Source organism: Berghia stephanieae, chromosome 7 (genome assembly GCF_034508935.2).
Source record: "Berghia stephanieae isolate SIO BIC M18660-M18661 chromosome 7, UCSD_Bste_1.3, whole genome shotgun sequence".
NCBI lineage: Eukaryota > Metazoa > Mollusca > Gastropoda > Nudibranchia > Aeolidiidae > Berghia > Berghia stephanieae.
The window spans coordinates 29648113-29665282 of NC_088366.1; the positions used below are offsets into that span (position 1 = coordinate 29648113).

Genomic DNA, 17170 nt, shown 5'->3' on the forward strand with positions numbered 1-17170 from the left:
AAGTTATGAAGGGTTTGAAATAGATCACTGCAGGCGTTATAATGCCTGCATCTAGCATGGTCTGTAGTCCCTTTTCTATCGTTTTTTCCTTAGAAAGAGGGTTAATTTCACTTCCTCTAAGTCGGTATTGTATGTCCAGGTCTGTCAGTAAAGCAGGTCTTGTGGAGGCTGACAAGGTCACGCAGTTGTTCTTTTCGCTCCGGGTCGAGATCTGACTCGATGTCTACGTTGCTGTGCGTCTCTGACTCAGTAATAGGCTGGTCCAGGGCGAAGGTTTCGTTACTTTCCACCTCCTCAGCTACCATTAAGGACATAGGGTAGGTTGTGCATCTCTCTCAAAATACCTTTTCAATAGATTGATGTAATATGTCTTCTGTTTTCCTTTCACATTCAGACAATAGTTCGTTCTGGACAGTTTCGTGGTAGTGTATGGGCCTAGCCATGCAATTTGAAATTTGTCATCTTCAGAGGGTAGTAACAGTAAAGCTTTGTCTTCGACTTGTTATTCTCACTCCCGTGTTTGTTGTAGTTCCTAGCTTGTTTCGCCCGATCCCGCTTTAAGGTTGCAGTCACAATTTTCCCGCTGTGTTGAGGGCGGTGTTTAAGGTCTTGAATTTATTTTGATGCACCGATGGTTTGTTTTGTATGAAGTAGGTCTTCCGTGTCTTGCCGGCGAACCATTGTGCAGTTAATGCAACGTTATAAAACTGTAACATTATTTGTGTATTCCATATGAAATTCTCATAATTTATAATTGAATGTTGATGGGTCTTGAAAGGAAGAAAGGAGAGAGAGAGAGAGAGAGAGAGAGAGAGAGAGAGAGAGAGAGAGAGAGAGAGAGAGACTAAAAAAAGAATGCGTTTGCATGTTTTCATATACAATTGATTTCAACAGTCATGACGTCACTTCCCTCGTAATGACGCATAGTAACTTAGTAACTGGCTCTAAACTATCGGAACAATGGCGGACGCCCATATGAAATATTTCTCCGACGAGCATAAAAGCGTATCCAGAGGGGAAAAAAACATTATATTATGAGTGACGTCTGATCATGTTTTGACTTTTATACAATCTGATCACAAGACATATGAAAAGTTCTAGTCAGCATGAAGAATAAAAAGTACAGATTTTCTCTGTTTAGAACCACGGTGGCCGCCGTTGCTTGGCGACGTGACATCACACTATTGAATCCAATTACAATGGAAAAAAGAACTTCTCCGCAGGGACTGATGGGACAAGTTTTTAGTATGTCAACTAGATAACACTTAACATCACGGTAACGTCTCATTCTTGTTTCAAAAACCCAGGAATACAGACGCTACAATTCTTACTACATTTTGTTTTATGTTTCCAACGTTCATTTTGCTGACGAAGAGTTTGTACCCGAAACGTCCATTGTATGTCCTCTTCCCACCCGAAGCCATTTGTTAGCTACCGTTTTATGGTCAACAATGTATTTTAATTATTGAACGCAGATGGTATTCTCGTGGTTATTTTCCTTGGATAAATAATGCTATATAGGGAAATATAAAAGTGCTAAAAACGCACTGACAAATTGCAAGGGTGGTTCTATGGCAGGTGTCATTAATATGGGTCTTAGATGGCAGTATCCCAATTTTCATGTTTTCAATCCGAATGTGCACGGTTTTAGCGTAATACCCCCTACCACAATGAATATGACGAAAATATATGTATTTACTCAGTTATTTCCCTTGTTTAATATAGCTCTAAGGCGAAACGTCATTTTTTATTGCCAGGGTGGTTCTATAGCAGATGTTTTTTATGCATCTTGGTAAGCTGTATACACATTTTCATGCTTTCAACCGGAATTTGCACTGTTTTAGCCTAAATCCCCCTACTATTTGAGATTTTTAAATTTTCTTTTCTTATCTAGATGGCTGTAAGACCGGAATTTAGCGTAATTTATACAATCAAATGAATATCTGGCATTTAAATTACAATCACCTCCGACTGGCAGCTTCCGGTAAAAACATAAAAATCGGAAATTTCCGGACGCCATTCATCAATTTGTTTTCAAGAGGAGAAAGATGGCCTTACCTCCCGGCTGGGTTCGTGAAGAAATTATTCGCCAGTGTGGACTTTCTGCTGGACGAACCGATGTTTATTATATAACGTGAGATAATTAGATGCCAGTTCATTCTTTATTGCAAAGACAAATGCGAGTGATGAAAGTGAAAGCTAGAACTAGAAATTAGTAGGCACTCAGCTATCGCGTCAATCTTGCAACCAGACAGATTTTGATTTTGAGTTGAGGCTGCTTTTTTTGTCACCTCCAGTAAAAATATGATTGCTCTTTCACATGTGCATAAATTTTGATATTTTAGGTCTCATTTTGTGCGGGATGAATTTATTTATTGAGTGGTATCATTTTCGTTGAATTCCAAACAAGTTATCTCTCTTTTTGTTATGTAAAAAATCGCTGTGATTGTCAGACACCTGTCTGCTGTCTGGGGCTGGGGATAATGAAAATTCGTTATCCCCAGACACCTGTCGTTAAATTCGTTGTTCGTGTTCTTTTACTTCGTCCAGAACACTTACAACTTACATTGGTCCTATGTTCCAAACATGATATTTTTAGTAGTTTTCGGTAGCCTTTGTGGAGAGTAGGGAGTTTAAATTTTAAATGTAACTCACACTCACACTCACACCCTTGAACCAATGTCATATGAAAGAGCTGGCAACACAGATTACAAAACAGTTTGAATTTTGTTTCTATCTTGATTAGAAATGCAGTTACGGCAGTTCAAAGTCTGAAATTTTAGACCGATTTTTACCCCAAAATTACCATTGCAAAGTTGTGACCGAAATCGCGTGATGTTAATAAAAAATGGTTAAAACAGTCAATATTGAGTTCTTATCATATATTGTATACCAAAATGTTTGTCTTATCGAGGACAATACATTTACATTAATAAAGAGGAAGATAAACATTTCAAATTAACACATTATTACATAATATGACGCAAATGTTACATAATTAAAAGACTTAAGAAACAATTTGCTATATCACTTTCGGATTTATCTCCAATATCTCACCGAAACAATTGCAAATAATTCCCCTCTTTGATTTAATACATAAGAGCATAAAAAAGGGTTTGAGAGTATTTAAATGAAAAGATAAAAATATGTTGCGTAATGACATAATGAGTTTATTTTTACCTCAGGCAAATTAACTGCATATAAATAAAATGGTAGATTGAAAAAGTTCAAATAAATTGAAGTGGATTCTCTATTTTAATTAGAAGGAAAGTTCTGGCTTTTAATACTTAAAAAAATTCTACTGAACCACTTTGATTTTATTGCTATTACATCATTTGAACAGACAATTAATATTAACTAGTAGAATTTCTTACCATAATAATTATTAAGGCTAATGCCTTTAGAATATAGATACAAATGATAATAAACATATCTAAACATGTGGGAAAGAAACTTGATGGCAAAATAAAATCAAAGCAATTCGATATTTAAAAATATTGATATTATTAATATCGAATTTCACAAACAGAAGAAATATACGAACTTTTAAAACAAAAACCACAAAATGCCCATTAAAAAGAGTTGGAAAGTATGTATTCAAAATAAAAATAAAGTAAATAATAGTACTGAAAATATTATGGACTAAATTTAAGATAATAATAATACAGAACTAAATTTAAAATATCGATATGAATATTGATATCGTCGGGCAGCCATGATGAGTAGATAATGTAAACATGGCATTTCGGCGCAGAGTTAAAAAGTGTCTGTGCATAAGATATAGAGCCCTGAAATTTGGCATGAATAAAGTTTAGATGTTCTTCTACAAGCGGAATTCGATCTTTGACCCAACACCAGATCCTCCCGTTTTCATCAAAGGACAAGTAATGGCAATACGATGTGATAGATAATTGAAGTCTGAGTTGCGATACTCTGACTGCTCTCTTTGTGGAAACGTTGTATTCTTCATTAACAATTATAAAAGGAAAATATCATCCCATGACATCTCTTGCATTATGATTAATAGGGTCAGCTTAATAAAATAAAGACATAAATGGAGAGTGTGGAAAATATTCTCACGAAATAATTGTTTTTATTTAAATGTTATCTTCTTTCATTCATTTATGCAGACCTGATGGCAAGAGAGTACGCAGCAAGCCGCAATTGGCCAGGATCTTGGGTGATTCCTTTGACTTGAATGCATTTGATTTCCGCAGTGGGCGTGTGGTACACAGTTCTTGCAGAAAGAGTAAAAGACAGAAGGCAGCTTCTTATGACTTTGCAAGAGGTTCGAATATGTCGTTATACTACACAATATCCACTAAACATGCTCAAAGCGCTTTACAGGGTCCTTAGCCATCAGCAATATACTTAACATGTGGGACGAGACATGACACCTGCTAGTCGATATTACAATTTTTTTTTTCAGACAAGAGACATCACTGTCAGAAACCATGTACTCATTTTATACCTGATTACGGTGAGAGAATGTGAATATAGAGCCTTTTCCAAGGACTCAACTATGCACTGCTCAGAGCAGAACTCTGACTCAATACCATTCCGATCCAAAGGCGAGTATCAAACCACAAGATCACATAGCCGCACACAACTTTAGAGGCCTCTAGATAAGAGTGTGCCCTTATTTCCCTATTGTTTAACAGGTGCTAAGAATCGTATGATTTCTTCTTCTTTGCATTCGCTCAGATGGTTAGTCTCCTCCCCACCAGATATACTGCTGTCCTCTGGAGATCCTTCCCACAATGTGTACGGACCTTAGTCTCTAGTTTGCTATGGTGTGAACCATAGCAAACTAGAGAGGGCATTGGTGCGAACGCTACCTAAGAAAAAAGGGGAAGAGAGTTGAATAGCTGACAATTGACCACAACGGGTGATGATAACTAGTGACATGTCCTAAAGAACTGGAGCATACAGCTCAAAGAAGAAGATCCAATTACATACATTGTTCCATGCTGGTCATTACAAAATAAACCTCACCGTTTCGAGGTGGGGGGGGGGGGGGGTGGTGAGAATCACATATGTCACTTGGTCTTCTATGGAGTGGTTTGGTCGGAAGCCTGCTTGCTCTTTTACGGGGATGTGGTTCTCTTTTAGGTACCAGAAGGGTCGGTGTTGACAATCCTTTCCATCAATTTCCCTACACAACTTGTGAGGCTGATCACTGATAGGATGATAGTTGCTGGCTTTGTGTGTATCCTTGCCTTTCTTCTGCTTCTCTCCATATTTGAGGAATTCTTCCTGATTTCCAGCTGTTATTGAATATTCCTATCAGTTTCTTATGGGTTTTTGTTCCTAGGTGCTGTAGCATTTCATTTGTTATATTATCTGGTCCAGGTGATTCATGCTAATTAAGGCTGTTTCAGCCATTCATGAACTCTTGTCATGTGTAGGTTTTCTATCATATTGCCCTCATTCTCCAGATAGGGCTGGGTATGTCTCATTTCTCCTGTAACTACTTCCTGTCATTTGAGATGAAGATGTCACTGACCTCTGCGTTATTATCCATGAAGCAGTTGGTTGCCTGTTTCCCTTGTTGCGTTATGGATTCCTTTTCTAGAGTAAATTGCGTAGATTTTGTTTATTCACCGTTTAATGCCTTTGCCAGTTTCCAGAGTTTCTTCCCATCCCTATCCAAATTGAGCTTTCTGATTTTTCTCTCTAGCTGGGACAGTCTAAGTCCAACACTCTTGTAGCTTGCTTATAAGCTCTTTTGTACTTTGCTTCACATGCCTTGTAGGCAATTGTTGGGTCTCCCTCTATTTTTTTCTTTAAATTGACACTTTTGTCTTCTAGTTCTTGGAGTTGCTGTTTCTTGTAGTTTTTCCGAGGAATGATTCCTTTGCAGCTTTCAAGATGTATTATTGAAGTGTTCCACTACTCTATCAATAATTATGTCATTTTCTTGATGAGTACTGATCAGTCAGGGCTGAAAACTGTTCCCAGTTGGCTCTCTTGTAATTCCATCTTGGAAAGGTTTTAGAATTTCGTGGTCTATGGTCAGCTTCATTGGTCTGTGATCACTGTTCCCAATCGAATTATCACTGTTCTCTCTGTAACTGTGGATATATTGTCAGTTGCAATTGCCTAGTCAGGGGACGGCATGGTCACCCATCTTCTCGAATAAAAGGGGAGTGGGTCAACTGGTCCGTTTATTAGTACCATATTTGTGTCGATTTTGCCAGTTCTCTATTTCATCACTCTTTTGTCAGTATCTTCATATCATCAGTTAGTAGAGTGGCTGTGTAGGTCTCACACTAGGATACCGTTTTCCTCATCCAATGTATGTAGCGATGGTTCCTTATCAGTTGGGCAATACACGTTGTACACTATTATATCTTAGTCTTCTATCGTTGATTTCTGCCTCTTTGTGTCTACTTGTACTTCAGAGGCCGGGATGTTGTTCTTTACAAGCAGAGAACTCCTCCTTTATGTCTGCCTTCTCTATCCATCTGGAAGGTTTGATATCCTCTGACATTAAATCGTTTGTTGGGGTTCAAGTTAGTCTCTTGAATACATGCAATGTCTATTCTTTCTGTATGTAGACATTGTGCCAGAAGAATTCTCTTATTGTAGATCCTTTTGGAACTCCATTGGAGGATTGAAAAAGGCTTTGAAGCTTCATCTCTTCTTGGATGCCTGACTCCTCGTATCTGAGAGAGGAGACCACCAGTCGCTGAGGTTGGCATTCAGGTGAAGCGCTATAATGTGAATATGTGTGTCGTGCCATCATTGAGCGTAATGCATTGTACTGCCGTTTTGTGCCAGAGGCCCAGCACATCTATCTTCAGAGTTGATTTACTTGTCCAAGTTTCTTCTCATTAGATAATTTGCTATCCATGGCTGCGGACATTATCTGTATGGTTTTATTTGGGAGTATTTTTGTGGACTGCAAAATTTACATATAATAAAATTACAAGGCAGAGTGGGTCAGCAGTATCGTCTTCTTTCTGTAATCAAAGGGCACCAGGTTTCAGTCCCACCCATGTGCTGTTTGGCCTTGAGCTAATGACTTCACCCGAGCTTGTAGGGATACCTTCTGTTCTTATTGTGACCCAGTGTGGTTCTTATCACTCGAAAATTACATCCTTCCTTGGGAATAATTCAGTGTACCCAAAGAAGAAATAGGGTGAAATCATATATATCGTGTTGATGCCAATTTTTAAAAAAAATTATTGTCTATGTTATAAATAATTTTGAAATTTTATCCACATATCTTTTCAGGAGTTCGACATGATGCAAGCCTTATGTTACCAATCAGACAGACAGCATCTATTTTCAAGCAACCAGTGACAGTGGTAAAAAACAGAAATGACAGTAGATCAAAAGCTGATGTGAAACATGGAGCACAGGATCAACCCAAACAGGTTTTTAAGGAATTTTTTCTTTTTAAAATTATTTTTTGCTTTGTCTGATAAGGTCAGGGGGTCCCGATAGCTGAGTTGGGAGAGCACTCGCTTTATACACAAAGGGGTGGAGATCGATTCCGGGTGCAGTCGAGAGTGATTGGGTAGCTGGGTCTCTTGAATCTGGCAGAAACTTTTGCGATAGGCTAGTGTCCTATCCAAGGGGTATCAAGCAATTGCTATTGTCCTTTTCACACTATAGAAACCAGGATAAATTCCGGCTTCATAGCCCAATGCTCTGAAGAGGTACTATGATAAGGCTAACCTCATATATATTAAGAACCTGAGCATTTATTAAGTACTAATTTAAAGTTGGTTATATCCATTGTATATTAATTCTCAAATGGGACATCTCAGATTCAACTAAACCTTGATTATAATGAGCACCTTTGAGTGGAAGTGTGCACTATATAAATGCTTCATTATTATTATTATTATTATTATGAACATTGACTTCCGGTCCCATCTACTCCGTTGTAACTGAGGTGCACTGTGACTGTATTTAGATTTTGTTTTTGAGCCAGAATTTGCCATATTCTGATTATTCTCCAGATTTTGAATTTGGAGTAAAATTAGTTCAAGTAATGTTCTTTTTGTTAGAAGCTGGTATGATTAATAATGATTAAAAAATATAACTTATATAGTGCCACACCCCGAACAAATAGATCCTTGACACTTTTTATGTGAGGGTAAGACTCGTAGAGATAATAGCTATAAGTACATATTTAAATGCACCAATGTTTTACAGTTCTCGAGACATATTAATTTAACCTTACAGCATACTGAACCAAACTACGTTGGTTGCAAAGGATTTTAAAGCATCACGGGCAAACATCTTGCGTTTAGGGTTCGTACAGATTCTTTTTCCCCTTAAAATAAACAACTTTCTTGTTTAATGTCTGTGGTATGTATGTATTACCCCTGCAACTACACAACCCACCATCTGATTCAGACATGTGCCTCATTTGATGTCAGTCATTTAAACTCTTTTGTCAAAACAACTATTTCAGTCAAGCTTGCACTCATTCTTTGATGCTTATTGTTTAGGTATTCTGGGAGAAACGACTTCAGGGCCTCCGTGCTTATGACAATAACAATGAATGGATACCTTCAATGGAATTACCAAGGCTTGTGCAAAGTAAGTGGAAATATTCTATTACTCCATGAGAATGGAACACAAAAAACAAAAGATATTAATTCAAACGGCTCAGGTCAAACGTCTCAAATTTGTGCTCCTAATTCCATTCATTTATTTGTACTTGATAATTGATTGAAATTCTAAAATCATAAAATAAATAACAACATATCAACGAATATTTAATGACTCAGAAATGTTCTCTCTTTTTCTTTTCTTTTCTTTTTTCATCTTTCTTGTTTTTGATGGAATTTTGAAAAATCTGAAGATGCATACGGAGGAATTTATTCCTGATTACACTGTGAAAATTATAATGAAAATTGATGTTTCTTATCATTTGTTCACACTAACTCTCCTCAACTCAGTATTAGTTTACAATTGGGAACTTGTGTACAAGTGGTATATGCTGATTTTCAGTCTCTACGCTGAAGCCAAAATATGCATGTCTCAATTGTAAAAATTCACCAAGACTCTTATTTAACTACAATTCCTTACCATGGAAGGTATTTGGTTCGCTGTGTTAGAGTTGAATAGTAGTTGAATATTGGATATAGGAATCTGGCTTCTTTTTTTTCTTTAATGTACACTTGTCCGGTCCTATGAAGGAGAATAATTTTGATGATGAGTAATTGAGCTTTAAAAAAAAAAATAATAATTGAGCTTTATATAGCGCAATATCCACTAAATGTGCTCAAAGCGCTTTACAAGGGATCCCTGGTCAACAGCAACATTTAACATGTAGGATGGGACATGCGCCTGTTAGGCGATATTACAATTTTTCGGACATAGACACCGCTGTTAACGGCCAGGTACTCGTTTTACATCTGAGTACAGTGAGAGAATGTGAATAAAGAGCCTTTTCCAAGGACTCGACTATGCGTCGAGCGCGAGGCTCGAACCCATGACCTTCAGATCCGAAAGCGAGTGTCATACCACTAGACCACATAGCCGCACATGAGTACCACCACTCATTATACGAACAGCTCCTTTCAGCTAGGACAAGGTTATTTGGGACAGGACCCAGTCGGCTTACTGTGAGGTTATGAAGTAAAAGCCATACTGCCTTGTCAAGTGCCAGTGTTAAAATTGAAAATTTGGTCTCTTTTGTGTCTTAGATTAGGATATTCTTGCTTTCTTGTATGTTTTCTCTCACTTTTCTGTAAATTTGTAAATTGATGAGGAATTAAGTTCATTCCCCAGTATGGTTGCAAGCATGGTTATTTGTTGACACCTTCTTATAGAATTGGGGGTCTTGATAGCTCAGTTGGTAGGGCTCTTGCTTCACACACAAAGAACAAGTTTATTCCAGGCGGAATTGAGATTTTTTCTGACACCTTTTTTTTTTTTCCCATCCAGTAGTGATTGGGTTTTTCAGTCTCTATATCCAGCGGAAAGTACTTTGCGATGGTCTAGTGCCCTATCTAAAGGGTAGCATTCAATTGCTATTGTCCATTTCACGCTATAGAAACTGGGATAAGCTCCTGCTCCATGGGCCTTATGGCTCTGATGGAGCTTTTCTTTTCTTTTTTTTTTTTTTACTTCCTTACAGAACTGCAGTTAAATTGTATCTGCTGCTGCAATTTATCTTTAATCTTTTATTTCTTGCTTTATTTATTATAATTATGGAAAGATTTAAATATATATTATATGAATGCTTTAAATTTCTCAGCCATAGGCCCAGATCTGAGCACAGAGAATGCATTGCACAGTATTTCAGCAGCACTGCACAACAACCAGTGCCCAGTTTATGGGCAATCCGGGAGTAAGCAAGCCATCCAGAAGAACCCGGGTATTCATGTGGACACCCAGCAACCACACATACAACAGGTGGGCCAGATTAATGTAACGACCACCTCTATCTGGTATTGAGTTAGGGTGAACCACATAACATATGAAAATTATAAAATTTAGTTGAAATTAGTGTGCTATTATTTGTCCATCCAGGAAAATGCCAATTTTCCCCCCAAATTATCCACAAAATTGCACACACAAAAAAGAAGTGAAATTATGCCTGAAACGACAAATTGTGTGTTTTAAAAAATGCGATTTGTTGTGATACTGATGCATACATATTCATACATATACGAGCAAACATTATACAAAGAGCAAGGAGAAGAAGAAAAAAAGACTACAACTACTATAAGAGAGATCTCATCTCAAAACATCGAATACCACTAAAAACCACCATATCAACATCACTACCACTACTTTTACAACTACCACTACTACTACATCCACCACCACCACATCCTCATCACTTCCAATACTACTACAACCACCACCATCACCGCATCATCATCACTACCACTACTACTACAACCACCACCACCACATCATCATCAATACAACTACAACTGTCACCACAACATCATCACTACCACTACAATTACAACCACCACCACATCATCACTACAACCACGACCACATCATCATCACTACTACTGCATGCCCCACCATGCCACATCATCATTACAACAACTACTACAAGCACTGTTACCACATTATCGGTAGTAATATTATTACTACAACCATCAGTACCACTACTACTACAACTAGGCAGTTTAGCGAGAGCGCGAGTCGCTGCCGAATAAACACCACGCTCTACCTCCTTTATTGGCTTATTATTGATATTAACTTTTTGTTTTCATAATGTTTTTTTCATGTAAGAGCATTTTATGCTTTTATTTTCCTTCTAAAGAACCCCCATCCACACACAAACACACACACCCACCCATCATCATCTTTGGTTTATTTGTTTGAATTTTTTTTAATTGGGGGGGTGGGGGGAGGAAGGCAGGTCGTATGATGATCGTTCTTTTTTTCTGTAAGTTTTAACTTTCAACAGCCACTTTTGGTCCTCCAGTCAGACATTTAAAACATTTTAACGTTTGGTTTGTTTACAGTTCTTTGAGAGTCAAATTTATTTTATGTTATTTTTTAAATAATTAAAACGGATTTATCAAAGTTTGTTTAATTATAGTTTGTTGACTTCCTTCAAGCCCTCGCTTTTCACAAGGAACTGATCCAATTTTTTTTTTTTCACTCCAAAATATTCATATTCATAGGCAGTTGTTATTACTTGTGTTGTCATGAACTCGTCACAACTTTTCAATGGTAAAATTGGCTGTTTTGGACCCTGAAAAATATTCATTTAAAAATTCATCACTCTTGAACCAATTGAGATATCTCAAAAGTTTAAAAAGCATTGGAATAAGCACAGCAAGCTGCTTCTGTTAATACCAATTTAAAGAAGTTCTTTGTAATTTGAAATTTTCACTGAACTGCCTACTACAACCACCACACATCATTATCACTACCACAACCCCTGCAACCACCACCTCAACCACATCATCATTGCTAACACATCCACTACAACCACTAATCACACCACCCTCACTACCACAACTACTACAATCACCACTACTACAAGCACTACCGCCACTGCCACATCATCATCACTATCACAACTACTGCAACCACCACCATTAGTCCATTAAGTTTTGGAACTTAACTTCAGTTGAAATATAGGGACTTTGGGATGGTATTTATTCGTCATCTATTTAGAACTATGCGAGATGCAAACACAATACCAGATACAGTAAAATTACTTTAAACCGAAATATACCTTAAACCGCAAAGAATTTAATAAATTGTACTAGTTTCTTCATTATCTTTGTACTAATTCTTACGATGAACCGAAATACTTCTAAGCAGGACTTTCTTTAAACCGAAATAACTCTATTTTTCTTCAAAAATTCGGGAAGGTGGCCACACGTAAAAATGCCCAGCGATATTAAACAAAGAGCGTAAGTATAAGATGAGGGTGATGGGTGGCGGGAAGGCAAACACTTCAATCACTGCACTTGGGTTTGGCCAACACCACAATCGCACAGACTGGAAAAGGAAGACAGCGGGTGACTGGCAGGCGAAAAATGAGGAAAGAGGGGGAGTTGGGGTGTAGAATCACGCAAGCGAGATGTTTTCGCTTGTGTGTTGATGCTTTGGAACTGACAAATTTTCAACACGAGAATAAGGAGGGAGGGGGGGGGGTAGGTAGACAACTTACCATTGATGACATGCCATTTCATTTCCACTTTGTTTAAATGTGTGTGTGTGTGTGTGTGTGTGAAAGGGGGGGGGGGGTTCTATGTAATTAGGCCTTTGAACCTAATGGCTTTTCAACAAAAAAGGGTTGTGTAGTAGACAGCTTAGCATTGACACGCCTTTTCATTTCCATTTCACTTCACCTCTGAGTAGCTGCGCGTCATTCATTATCAATTATCGCACAATAACTTTCGATCTTATTTTAGCTTTGCATTTTACTAAAAGGTGTCTAAAAGAAAGCACTATGCTTACACGTTGGAGTTTAAAATCAAAATACTATGTGAAGTCGATGAAAAAAAAGTTGATCAAGACGGCATCCTGAACTCAACTCTTTCAACAATTTTGAATTGAAAACGAAAACCCCCAAAAATATTTTTATAACACACCAAAAAAAAAAAAAAAAATTTAATGGTTACGAAGACGGCATTTATTCAACAACTCCATTTAACGGGATACCCGTGATACGATTAAATTAGCAAATTCCTTAAATAGTTACTACCCTTGAAAAACATTGCAAAATGGGAACTTGCTTTAAACCGAAATGGTTTAGAAGGTCCCCAAAATTTCGGTTTAAAGTAATTCTACTGTATGTACTATCCCAATTCTCATTTCTTATATGCAGAAATTCCTCTTTCGTCATTGAAATTCCTCCAAGTGCTGTCTGAAATTCCTGTGAGCCAAATTTTAAGTTGGCATCTCTGAGTCACTGTTTGATAATATGGTGTTCAAATGACTTCATACCCACATACCTAATGGATATGTGGTTAATATAAAATAAAATAAAAGAATTTGGTGAATTCTCCCCCCCCCCCCCACCCTCCTTCTTTACATTTGTAAAATAAGCCATTTTTTAACTTGTTTCAATCTTATTGCACAACTCATTCTTTCAATGTTTGCTCTTTATTGGGGACTCCAGGGTGTAACATTGATCATTATTGCAAATTTGTGTATATTTGTGATTAATATAAGAATAAGGGGTCATTTGTCTAGATAAATTGACTGCACGATGAGTGTTTTGAAAATAGCCTTCCTATGAAAAAGTCAAAGAGCGTTAAGATACATGGAACTGTTGAGAGTTAATTTTTTTGTAGTGTTTCTTAGTGAGGCCTTTTTATTTGACCCCTTTTAAAACTTTTTTTTTTTTTTTTTTTTTTTTTTTTTTGCTAAGCAATTTTTCCTGCGTCAGACTAATGTGATCATTTTCTTTATAAAAATTTTCTTGCCAGCTTGTCGTGACTACTGAGGACATCCACAGACAGGAACAAAGAGTGATGATTGCAAGGAAACGTCTTCAAGCCATGCTAGAATCAGCAGACGAATAATTTAAGCATCCTCCTTATTTCATTATGTACAATATTTTTTTCTATCACTATACTATCATGCACATCAAGTTTCAGTCAACAATTAAAATCACATTCATTTAACATTCATGATGTTATTTGTTTTGTTTATTTTTTTAATATATATATTTTTTTTCTTTTGAACCATCTTTCCACTTCTTTCTTGCTTTCTACGGGTCTTAGGAAAAAATGTTAAAGCAGAAATAAGAAATGAAATTAAGAGACCTAAAGTTATTGGATTTTACCTGGAGGGATGATTCGGAAATGTTGCTCCTTGGATCTCGAGAATGTGAAGAAAGAAAGGATGATGTTGATTTTTGTATTAGGCTATGAGAAGGGTCGTTTTTGTAACATTCAACACAAAAAGGCATCAATTTTAAGTTATTCTGAAAAGTTGAGGAATTATCTAGTCTTTGTAATTTGTCCACCCTTTTTGGACCGTTTGAGGGGTTTTTATTGCTAGTATTTTAGTGCTAGACTGTTAATGTTAAAATTATTTTTCATAACAATTATCCTAGAGACTCTCAAAATAACTTATTGGTGTATTTTTGTATCAAATGTTGTGAAAACGACCTTATGGCATAGCCTGATGTTCTACCACAAATGCTGTGGTTGTTTTAAGTTTTCCCCTTATCAAGAATTTGGACTAACAATGAATCTGATGATTCTCACACTGATCATCTGATCTTTTTTGTGTGTCAAATTCATCATTTGTGTCCACATCGTTGAGAAATTATAAAGGATGAAACCTGGGTTATAATGAATATTCATCATCTCAGTCCCGTTGACCCAGACACCCTGCACTCGGACTATTGGATTGAATTGAATAAATTGTTTATTGTTTGAAAATTTTAATATATGCACTGCTGTCTGCTCAAGATAAACTCTCGCTTAAAATACACTCTGAGGCTCGGTTAAAGATAAACTCTACCCCTGAGTTAGTTTGGAAAAGTTAAATTTATCAATCTGGATTTGCATGACCGGGGTAGACAGAGAGTAGAAGCATAGTCTATCTGCCAATCATCCATCTCAATTGTATAGATTGGACTTTGATGTGGTTTCAATCTAGACTCTTGAACAGAATACTTTTGAAATCCTCTTCCGAGCCCTGATTAGTTTAGTTTGTCTTACCTTTTTTTTTCTTTTCGTTTGTATGAGTAGGCCTATAATCCTCTTCCTTGACTTTAAATTAAACAAAAACAATAATGAAGCATCTTATATTAAATCTTTTGCAAAGCGGCCATTATGATTGATTGTGACAAGCATCAATAAACCACACATCTTATAATTGTTCTTAAAAGGCTTCAATAATTATCACACTACTACCACCATCAGTTTCAGCAAAACCCAAGATAACCTAGGTGTCATTTGCAGTGCAAGGCTGCGAAGTAAGCAATAGCAGGGACAAAGTTTCTTGCTCAAGAAAAAAGAAAAATGCTGAAAATGGGATCTGAACCCAAACGGCCATCACATCATCCCTTGTATTCTCTATGACCCCTGTATCATCGTCCATTAATGTCACCACAACTACATCATTAGCATAATCGCTAGTATCATATCCAGTGTCAAATGATTTACAGCCAGTTGTGATGGTATCTACAGCTGTCACATTCCCCAATGTAAACCCAAAATTAGATTTTTTCCAAAATTTAGTCTTTATTTAGACTGACATGGCGGTTTTTTGCAAAAAAAAAAATCCCAAATTTTGCAAGCTAAAAACAGCAAAAATTTTGCAAAAAGTTGCGATTCTTTTTCCTAAAAACCCATACAGTAATTCGTTCATGAAAGAGAAAGGTATTTGTTTGTTTTTAAGGGTTTCAATAAATGTAAGGTCATATCAGCGTCAGTAAAAAGGAAGAAAATGGGATCTAGTAAAAAGTTCTAGAATTACAATTAAAGTACCCAAGAAAAAGGAAGAACACGCTATCAGTCTACTTATTTTGAGATTATCTAATTGTTTCATCTTTACACAAGTACAGGTCCCCCAGTGATGATAATGACAATTTGTCAAAAAGGAGGAAAATCTACCGGCCCGTCAGTCAAACCCAAATCTAATGCAAATACAACATAGCTATTCATAGTTGTTTAATATATTATTAGTCCTAAAGCACTTCTGATCATTAGACACATCATGACCTTCTGCAAATATAATTTAATGATTTGTCATTTCCAATTAAACATTTTAGAGGCCTATAATGTCGCCCACTATATCAAGTGATTATGATAAACTTTTGGCCAAAAGACCAGGAGGTATTTGTTTTTACATAACAAACCCGGTTAGTGTCTGTATTATTGCAACCTTGTGATGATGCAGCTTATATTATAAATAAGAATCTTTAAGTAATTGCAAAACATATTCCATCAACAAATCAAATTTAAATTAGCCTTTAAACAATCATTTCTTCAATCGATCAGCCTAACTTATTATCTCTCTATTACCAAATTATATATATAAACATAATATGAAGATAGAAGGGTGGCTGAGAGAGAAATATGGATATGAGAGAGAGGGGGAGAATTGATGAATTTATTTTTAAAAAATTGTTTTATAATTCGACACAAGTTGTATTGAATACTATTAACAAATTCAGAACAATCAAACAAAAACAAATCAAAAAGGAAGAAGAAAAAAAAAGACAAGCTTATAAAACTTCTAAAATCGCCAAATGTACTATCATGCTACAGCTAAAAGGTACATAAATATTTACACCCATTTGCTCCATCCCCTTCCCTTTCGATCATCTTCTCATCCATGGCCACCATGTGTCTTGTGCTACTTTTGACATTTGGCGCCAGTGTGTCTAGACTGACGTCATAAATAAAGCAGTGTCACCAAAATTCATGCAACTGAGCAGAGGTGTTAAAAAAATGATAGAAGGCATTTTTTTTCATGAACTACCACTTAGCAGAAAATGTTTGACAGGACAAAAACAACGGAACATTTATGAAAAAATCCGCGGAAGATTATCATCACTGGTCCCCACTACATTTAAATTTTTTTTTTTTTTTTTTTTTTTTTTTTTTTTGGCAAAATCTCAAAAATTTGCAAACAATTGCAAATTTTGCGGCCGCAATGCAAATCAGCGATTTTTTGCCATTTTTTTGCGGCCGCAAGCGATGCACACAAAAAATTGCCATGAAAGATAAGAGGGTGGGTGGGGGGAGGGGGT

General features: G+C 36.6%; 1 protein-coding gene across 1 annotated transcript; it reads left to right on the plus strand.

Annotated features, from left to right (window-relative positions):
- The first annotated feature begins 2007 nt into the window (after positions 1 to 2007).
- On the plus strand, positions 2008 to 14090 carry LOC144977025 (methyl-CpG-binding domain protein 2-like). The gene is made up of 6 exons (XM_078921722.1): positions 2008 to 2134; positions 4131 to 4288; positions 7240 to 7382; positions 8469 to 8559; positions 10226 to 10383; positions 13887 to 14090. Exons 1-6 carry the CDS (start codon positions 2049 to 2051, stop codon positions 13980 to 13982), a joined length of 732 nt encoding a protein of 243 aa, XP_078777848.1. The 5' UTR covers positions 2008 to 2048; the 3' UTR covers positions 13983 to 14090.
- The last annotated feature ends 3080 nt before the right edge of the window (positions 14091 to 17170 follow it).

Excerpts from the sequence above, each read along its gene's own strand:
- LOC144977025 (XM_078921722.1), top strand. The coding sequence starts at position 2,049 with ATGGCCTTACCTCCCGGCTGGGTTCGTGAAGAAATTATTCGCCAGTGT. Across the intron at positions 4,289-7,239 it reads TTCTTATGACTTTGCAAGAG|GAGTTCGACATGATGCAAGC; the intron begins GTTCGAATATGT and ends ATATCTTTTCAG. Across the intron at positions 10,384-13,886 it reads AGCAACCACACATACAACAG|CTTGTCGTGACTACTGAGGA; the intron begins GTGGGCCAGATT and ends TTTTCTTGCCAG.